General features: G+C 64.4%; 1 protein-coding gene across 1 annotated transcript in view; it reads left to right on the top strand.

Moving 5' to 3' along the window:
* Window positions 1–3209: 3209 nt before the first annotated feature.
* LINGO3 (leucine rich repeat and Ig domain containing 3) overlaps window positions 3210–8973 on the top strand; it is a 14551-nt gene continuing 8787 nt past the window's right edge. Inside the window, exons 1-2 of the mRNA XM_039839008.1 lie at window positions 3210–3708; window positions 6707–6818. Coding sequence (XP_039694942.1) covers window positions 3210–3708; window positions 6707–6818 — 611 coding nt within the window. The remainder of the gene's footprint in view (window positions 3709–6706; window positions 6819–8973) is intronic.

Raw genomic sequence — 8973 nt, 5'->3', positions numbered from 1 at the left:
TCGGTCTCGGGGACCCGGCACCCACGGAATCCGCCCCCACTGACTTCACGAGGACAGTGGATGTAAGGGAGGGTTTCTGTGACGAGACTTCTGGAAATGTTGGGGGGCGGTCGTCTCGGGTCTGGGCATGGTTTGAGCTCAGGGTCGGCCCAGGCTGAAAGAGTGAGGACGCCCCCATCTGGCCCTCCTGCTTCCTGCGGCTCTCAGCGTGTCCCTCCCCAGCTCCAAGCCCTCCAGAGCCCCCACTGCCTGCAAGGTCAGCCCTCTCCCATCCCCCCACCCCCGTTAGACTAGGAGCTGGCGGGCGGGGGTCTCTGACGCCCATAAACATGGGCTGCTGAATGGGAACCGTCCTGCCTTTTCGCGCGGTCTGCGACCAGTCCGGGAGCTTTCCCCGCCGGCGGCCCTGCCGTGCTGACCGGAGCCAGCAGGGATCAGGACCCGCTCAGGAACGAAGAGCTGGAGGCGGACCCCACCTGCCCGGCCCACTGGACAACCTGGAGGGAGCGATCACTACCCCACGCCCCCAATGGGGCCACAGGGGCTCAGAGAGTGTCTCTCACTAGCTTTGGGCCACACAGCAGGGACCCAGCGTGACCCCAGGGGTCTGGATCTGGAGCCCCCTGACGCTTAATCACTACACTTTGCCCCGCCCCCCACGCCCCGCCCCGCACCCGCACCTGATGGCTGCACAGGCCATTACAGAGGGGACCCCACTCATCTGGGGTCACAGCCGAGCCTCCCAGGCCACCTGCCCCCACAGCCTCCCTCCACCGGCCTGGACCACTGATCCTGCACATCTTACTGGAGAGGGAGGTCAGGGTTGGGGGACTTTTAATTTTAGGGATCATTACAGCCACACCACGGCTCCTGCTGGACAAGGAGAACCGATGGCCCCCTCCCGTCCCCAACCCCTCCAACAGCTTCCCCCTCGGAGCTACCCTCTCTTCCCAGGTGGTTCATCTCCATGGCAACGTCCCCATGCCGGGTGCTTGTAACCTTGGCAACCAGGTACTGCCGCCCCAGGCTGCACCCCCTTCCCACGCTCTCCTCGCCCCCCCATGGCAGTATCTCGCCGGCGCTGCTGGGCCCAGCGAGGCCCGCCAGCAGCTGAGCCCATCTCCCTCTGCTGCTGGACGCCAGCGTGCACATTCTAGCTGTTTGCTGAGCACCTACTGTGTGCTCCCGGGACACAGCAGTGAGCAAAATGGGAGTGGTCGTGGTCCTCAGCGGACTCCCACTCGGGACTGGGAGCAGGGAGACGCTGGCCAAGGACAGAAAAGACACACACAGTGGTTCCAGGGAATGGAAGACGCTCTGAGGAAAACAGGGTGCCGATTCCCCACTCAGACCCCCAGAAACCCCGCATCCGGGAACAAAATCCACCACCCCCAGCGTCACCGAGTCTCATTCATTCACCCAGTGTTCACTGCACGCCTACTGTGTGCCTACTGGAGCCACAGTGATTTTTAAAAAGGGCACACAATAATAAACGGGGTAAATCAGCAAATCCCAGTGTCTTTGCGGGGAGAGTGTGAGAAGGCAGAGATGGGGTGCAAGGGGGGAAGGGGGGACAGGCGTCAGGGAGGGAGCCGGGCGCCTGTGGGAAGGGTGGCACAGACAGCGGGAACAGCCGTGCAAAGGCCCTGAGGCGGCACGTGCCCGTGGCCTCACCCTGCCCTCGGCTAGGTGTCCAGAGTGATGACCGCCAGCTGGGCAGAGCCATCGACACCCTGGGTTCCACTCTGTCATTGGGGGCTGAGTCTCTGCGGTCCTAGAAGATGGGTACTGTTCTGAACCCCATTTTACAGATGTGGAAACCGAGCTGGAGGGGAGTCCCCCACAGCCCCATAGCCAAGAAGTGATAAGACCAAGATTGCCCGCCCCTGCCTTGCAGGACTCATCCCCAGCCCCCTCCCCCCAAAAGCATCCCTGGCTCCAGCCCAGGTCAGACACCAAGTGTCCCTGCTCATGTCGGCCCCCACCCCCCACAGCACCCGCCAGCCTCGTTCCCCACACACCGTGCCCTCCCTCCCGGCACAGTAGGTGCTCGATAAACGCTTTCCTCCCAGCTCCCCGAGAATGGCATCAGGAGGAAGAGAAGGACACTCAGAGAAGAGAAGTGACCGCCCCAAAGGCAGCCCTGAGAGGGAGGTGCTCCGTGTCAGGGAGGGAACCGCCCCCCTTTGTCTGTGGGGGGCCCGGCCTGCAGCTTCTCGGGATGCAGTTTCTGGGCCTCAAGCCAACACGACAGTCTGGGAACGGAGCCTGCCTGAATCACAGGTGGCTGAGCTGAGCCGGGCCGCCGTCAGAGCAGCATGAGGTGTGCGGTGGCCCCGGAAGGCTTAGGGCCGTGCAAGGTTACACGCCCAGCTCCCACAGCAGCCCGGCCTGCCTTTCACCCCTCCCTTGGGTCAAATGGCATCTCTGAGCCTCATTTTGCTCATCTGCGAAATGGAACAATAAGTGTCCGCCCATGAGGGTGCAACAAGAAACCCAAGGCCCCTGCCCGGAACAGGGACCAGCCCATGGTAAGCACTCAGCCATCTCTGCTGGGGTCATGAGCAAGATGGGGGCCGCCCCGCCCTCTGTCCTCGGGCCAGCAGTGAAGTCCCACCTCCCTTACTGGACCCCACAGCGTGAGCCCCTGGGAGGGGCAGCCCTTCCAGCCCATGTCAGGCGGCCTGTCCTGGGGGGTCAGGACACCCACTCCTGATGCCATCTCTGTCCTACCTCCTACCCGCAGAGGAGCCACACACCCCAGCCTGTGAGCCTGCACGGGGGCCACCGCCTGGCCTCCACGTTCCAGGATCTTAGGCTGTCTGCTCCCATGAGACTCCTTTCTCAGGGGGCACGGGCCCCCTCTCAGGCTTAGGGGTGCCAGCGGCGCCCCCTCCACAGTTCACCACGTGTACAAGCAAAACTCGTTCTCCTGCAAAGACCCCTTGATCACCCTGTACGCTGCACAGTGGCCGAGGGCACCACGGTGCAAAAGCCCCTGTGCGTCAGACGAACCCAGTGTCTGTGGACTGGCCAGACATGCGGGGAGGGCCCGAGCCCCGCAGGACTGCAAGGGGACCCCCGTGGGAGCAGAAGGAGGAGTGGGAGGGACCAAGGCGGGTAGTTCTTAGAGGAGATCCTGACGTCGGCAAGGGACCGCTTGCTTCTGGAGACCAGTGGTTAAGCCCGCTCTGGGACCCGCGCGGGAAATGGCCCTGCGGCTCTGGTCTGAGGGGACAGCGCTGGGGCCAGTTTCCGAGGGGCACAGGTGGGGACTCCTGTGCTCCCTGCACTGCAGCCTCAGCAGGTCCCCCCAGGCGGTGGCCACGGGGTCCTCGGACGCGCGCCAGCGCGGGCAGGGAGCACGCGAAGCGGCACTCGCTCCCGGGCCTGGGCCCCGGGCCGTGACCGCCGCCCTGGCGCCAGTCCGGGCACCTGCGCGCACGTGTCCCCGCGCGCCCCGCAGCCGCGGACACCTGCGGCCCGGGCGCCCGCACCCCAGCGAGCAGGCCGCGCGCACGGCCGAGCGCAGCCCCGCGCGCCCCAGCCCCGCGCACCGGATCGGGGAGGGTGGCGGCGGGCACGCGCCGGCGGGTGCGCGCACGGCGGGCCCGGGAGGAGGCGGCGGCGGCGGCGGCGGCGGCTTCTGTCGGCTCCGGGCGGCCCCCGCGCCGCCGCCCGCGCCGTGTCCGCGGCGGAGCCGCCCAGGTGAGTGGCCGCGCGGGGCCCGGCGACCCCGCTCCGCCTGCGCCCCGCAGCCCCCACCCGCCCCCCATCCTCGCCCGGGGGGCATTTGCCCCGCGCCCACCTCCCGGGTGCATCGCCCCTCGCCAGGCCCCTAATACTCTCCCGGAAACTTTGGGGGCCACTCTCTACGCTGGGGTCCCCCGTACCTCCCCTGGGGCGTGAAGAGCGGGGAGCTGGGTGGGTGTCTCTCTGGAGCCTGGGGATGCGTCCCCCTCCATGGGGTTGAGAAGCGGGCACTGGCTGGGTCTGGGGAGGAAGCGGGGTGGCGGCTTCAGCCCAGCGCCTCTCCGTCCTCCCCGCAGCGGGTCTGCTTCAGCCCAGAGGTGCGGAGCTGCCAGGAAGGCGAAGGGGGTGTTGGGGTCCATTCCAAGACCTGCGAACAGCTCAGCCTGGTGGGAGGAATTTGGGGGCGCAGGGCTGAGCACCTGCACTATGTCCAAGCTACAGCAAGGGTGTTGAGGGTTTCTCTCTATTCCCTTAAGTGGGGCCTCGGTGTCCCCTGGGCCTCTGGGCCCTGGCCCAGGAGGCCGGTGAGACTCATTCAACAAGTTGGGGTGCAGGGGAGACAGCACCTAGTGGCAGGAGAACAGACCCAACCCTTCCTTTGGAGGGCACCTTATAACTGCTTTGCAACATATGCCCCCAGCACTAAAGGTGCAGGTACCCCGACCCCCCAGTTTGGAGAAACCTGAACTAGGGGCCCTGAGCCCTGGGGCTTGCATTAACAGTCAGCCCCTGGGGAATCCATGCGTGCCCAGAGGCAGCTGAGAACCTCTTGCTTCTTGCGTGGGGTGGGAAGGGGGCGTCTGGTGTGACATGACAGCAGGCAAGGGGACCATCTGGGACTTGATGTGGGGAAAACTTCTGGGCCATCAGGGCGGTGAGGCCTGGGGCAACCCAGGAGGGCTCCACGGAGGAGGCGTGGAGGCAGGCACGGTGTAGCGTGTGAGCACCCAGAGATGTCGACAGGGTCTCAGTCTGGTTGAGGAGGGTGGAAAGCCGGTGAGTGGGTGGGGAGGGCGATGACCTTTGGGGTCTGGGCTGGGGCTGGCGGTGAGCTCATTGCCTCCACGTGAGACAGGGTCTGAGCTGGAAGTCCCCGTGGGCCCACCCGGTGGGGTCCCCCACAGATGCAGCAGCTACAGTCTATGCGGATGACCTGGGGTAACAGGAAGGGGCCACCCAGCCCAGGGATGGAGCTCAGAAAGGCTAAACCCAGCCTTCCTCATCTCCCTGTTCTGTTCCCTGTCCCAGCTGGCAACTTCCGGCAAGGGACAGCCCCTCTCTGAGCTCTAGGCTTGGGACAGACATGAACACAGGTGTGAGACAAACAGGGGTGCGTCGTGGCCCCGGCCTGGTGCTGCTGTGAACTCGATGGTCAGTTAGCAGGGGCTGTCACCACAGCGTCATCGTCATCTGGGCGCTCTGCCTCAGTGTGCTCGCCTGTGGAATGGGGAAGGGGGGCTGCTCTTGGCCGCCCCCAGATGAAATCTTGCATCCGAAGGTGCCAGGGTGAGTGGGAATACAGAGCAGATCCCAGGCGGCGGCTTGATGTCTCGTCCCACAATGCTGTCACTCCCGGGTGCCCTTGAGTCACCACCTAGTCACCAGGTAGAGAACTCACCAAGCAAAGCTTGTCCCAGGTGAGCCCGAGGGAGCCACCCACCACCACATGTCAATCCTGGGCCTCAGAAAAGTGCCCTCTGCGCCCCCGGCCTCCAGCAGAGCTCTGAGATTTAGTGGAAAGGAACTGGCATTGGACCAGGTTCAAAGGTCTACTCTCAAGCTGAGCGATGCAGGTGAGCTGGGGACCACTCGGACCCTCAGTCTCCTCTTCTCCAAATGGTCTCCATTACTCCCGCCCTCGGGGCTGGGCTGCTAGGCCAGCAGCCGCAGTATGCCGTGGGTGTCGAAAAAGTGGTTCCACATCTAGAGACCTCGCCTGAGAGAGCAGCTGACAGTCTCTCCAGCCCGCCCCCCCAAGCTGGCAAGGAAAGTGGGTCGGGAGGCCCACAGCCCCCCAAAGGGTTAACAGGGACTAACAGCAGACGGAGGCTAATTAGGGCTTAATGAATTGTCACGGATGAGAGCCCCAGGAGTGCCCAGATCTAGGACACAGGATGCACCAGTCCTGGGGGTGTCAGCAATGTGTCCCCAAAAGCAGCCTCAAAGGGCACCCACTTCCCAAGTCTGTCCGGAAGCTTGAATTGGGGACGCTTCGAGGGTCTGTCAAACCATCCTACTTTTGCTCCCTCTGGCCCCAATTGTAGTGAGGGGCAGAGGCAGCAGTGGCCTGGGGACAGAGCTGCCAAGCTCACAGCATCTATTATCCACCCCACCCCCACGCTCCCTGTGGGTTCCCCTGCTGCCTCTAGCCGGGCCTGGGGCCTCCAGCGTCCCCTGGCCTGGAAGGGGACAGGAAGGTGTGTCCCACATGGCCAGTAAGGGAGAAGCTCACTCAGAATAGAGGAGCGTGGGCGGGAAGGGGCTGGGGTCCAGGGAGAGGGGCTCACACGCCCCCAGCCACGCTCGGCCCCCTCGGGTTGAGAGTTTCGTGGCAAATTAGTCCAAGACAGCTTGGGGGGGACAGGAGGCGGGGTCTCCACTTCCCAGGTCCTGCCGTGATGGACGGGTTTCGGGGCCCTCCCCAGGCAGGCCCCTGCACTTCGGCTGAGGCTGATGGTAGACCCCTCCCCTTGGGGAGCTTGGCCCCTTCTCCTCGCCCAGCCCCAGGAGCAGGTACTCGGCCCATCTCCTCCTCGAGGCTGCAGAGGTCCCACGTGTGTCTCCTGCGGCTGCTGAAACAAGTCACCACCAGCCTAGTGGCTTAAAACAACACACATTTCTCATCCCCAGTTCTGGGGCCGGGGGTCCCACACAGGCCTCGCGGGATGAACCCAGGAGGGACAGGGCCGGGCCTTCCTAAGGCTCCAGGGAGAACCGTTCTGGCCTTTTCCAGCTTCCAGAGGTGCCATGTCCCTGGCTCGTGGCCCCTTCCCCCTGGTCACCGGCAGCGCGGCCTCGTCCGTGTCTCTGACGGTGACCCTCCCGCCTCCCCCTCATGAGGATCCGTGAGGACACTGGGCCCCCCGGGAACCCAGGACAATCTTCCCCATTTGGAGGTCGGCTCATTAGCATCCTGAGTTTCATCTGCAAGCTTTTGTCCCTTGCCACATCTTCAGGTAACAGTCACGGGCTCCAGGAATTAGGACGCAGGTGTCTTTGGGGGACCACGTTCTGCTGACCACAGACTCCCCCATCCCTGCAGATTTCCTCCACACACTGGCACGCATGGCCTCTAACTCCTGCTTCTCACCCACGGACAGAATGGTGGGGTTCACTGGTCTTATTCAAAGCCGTTTCCCACTAGAACGAGAACAGGGTACGCAGCAGGCGCCCATTAAATGCTGATGAACAAACGAACGAGGTGAAGACTTGGCCAAGAGCAGAGCAGGACCCAGGACTCAGGGCTCCTGAGCCCAGCCGGCACCCGGTGGAGACTTCCAGGAGGGTTCCGGCTCACACCGTCCCCCCTCGGCTGACCTCACTGGCCACTCGTCAGCCCGGGAGGTGGTTGCTGCCAGTCACGGGAGGATGCTGAGGCGGTGGGGCGGGCTCAGGGCCAGCGGGAGCACCCAGGAGCCCTGTCCCAGCTCCGGCCCCTTGCTGGCTCTCTGCTCCGTTCATCGTCATTGGCGGGCCCCTCGGAGGCCCCGCTCTGTGCATGCTGGAGGTGGGAAGAGGGTCGGCGGTCCTTGCTCTCAGGGCATCACTGTCCAGGCTCAGGTGTCAGAGGGGACAGGTCAGACCACGCAGAACAGGACACATCTTCAAGCCGCGACTCAGGGGTGACAGAGTGTGCTGGAACCAGGGTGGTGGTGGCTGCACGTATCTGGGAATGTAGGGGACAGCGCTGACTTGGACACCTCAACGGGAAGGATGCGCCCACAGAGGCCAGGGAGCCGTGGTGCCCCCAGGCCTGCGCAGGGCCAGGCACTCTGGGTTCTGGAAGGAGGGACAGAGACCCGGAGCGTGACTGGGTGGCAGGCGTGCACGCGGGTCGGCCCCCGTCTGCTCCAGGCGGGTCCCTCCTTCTGCCCGTGGCAACCAAAGCCACCCTTCAATGGCCTCTGTGGCCTCCGCTGTGGCTTGCCATGTGTGGCAGTAAACCTGCCCTTGAAACACACGTCCCTTGTGCACCACAGCCCCGCCACTGTGAGCAGGAAGCTGGGGCGCAGGCTGCCCTCAGGCCCTTCGGCCTCCGTCCGTTCAGTGACAGGCTCGCTGGCCTGCAGTTCGTGGTGTGGCGGAGGGCTCCTGGGCCTACAGGGCCTGCAGAAGTCAGGGTTCCGTGGAGGACAAGGGTCCCTGTGCCAGAGGGTGCCTTGGGAACACAGGGAGTGGGGCTCTGGGCCTGCGTCTCGAGTCTGCTTCTCGCCGGCTGTGTGACCTTGGGCAAGTTGCTCCCCCTCTCTGGGCCTCTGCTTTCCCATCGATAGCAAAGGCTGACAGCCAACTTCCCACTGAGGATGCCTGCCCTGTGCCTAGCCCCCTCTATGGCAGGGTCCCAGGGTGATACTGCCCCCAGGGGACACTGGGTGATATCTGGGGACATCTGTGGCTCTCACACTGGGGGTGCTCCTGGCATGAAGTGGGTGGGGACCAGGGAGGCTGCTCAGCACCCATAGCACCCAGGACAGCCCCCCACACAGAGAATGATCCTGCCAAGGGGAAGACTCATACACCCCCAGTTCCATTCTGCAGGTGGGGACACTGAGGCCAAGAGCGTTCATTGACAGGTAGGGTGTGAGCTGGAGCCTGTGGGAAGGAGAGGGGTTCGGGATGGCCTGGTGGGGGCAGGAGGCGCCAGGGGTGGAGCTGGTGGCATCGGGTGTCTGGTCGCCGTCATTCCGGCTGCGCTAAAGGACGTGGTGAGCGGGGACGAGGTTGGCCACTGCAGGGCCTCCTGGGAGAGGGCAGGGAAGTGGCCGGCCAGGGCTGGAGCTCAGGCAGACGTGGTGGCCGAGACACGAAATCAGGAGTTGGCAGTGAACAGCAGTGCTTAATCACAGGAGGACAGGTGGAGAGGCCCCCGAGGGGGTGGCAGGTCCCTGGGGAGGGCCAGGGAGTCTCGAGGACCCTGCAGAAGCAGGACTGGAATGCAGACCCTAACTGGGAACTGGGGTCTTGGCCTCCCCTACTCCCCGCCTAAGGCCTAGCCATCCA

This window comes from Pteropus medius, unplaced genomic scaffold, assembly GCF_902729225.1.
Source record: "Pteropus medius unplaced genomic scaffold, Ma_sr-lr_union100, whole genome shotgun sequence".
Lineage (NCBI taxonomy): Eukaryota > Metazoa > Chordata > Mammalia > Chiroptera > Pteropodidae > Pteropus > Pteropus medius.
Note: the sequence above shows the minus strand (reverse complement) of the source record. Positions and strands in the feature narration are given on the sequence as shown.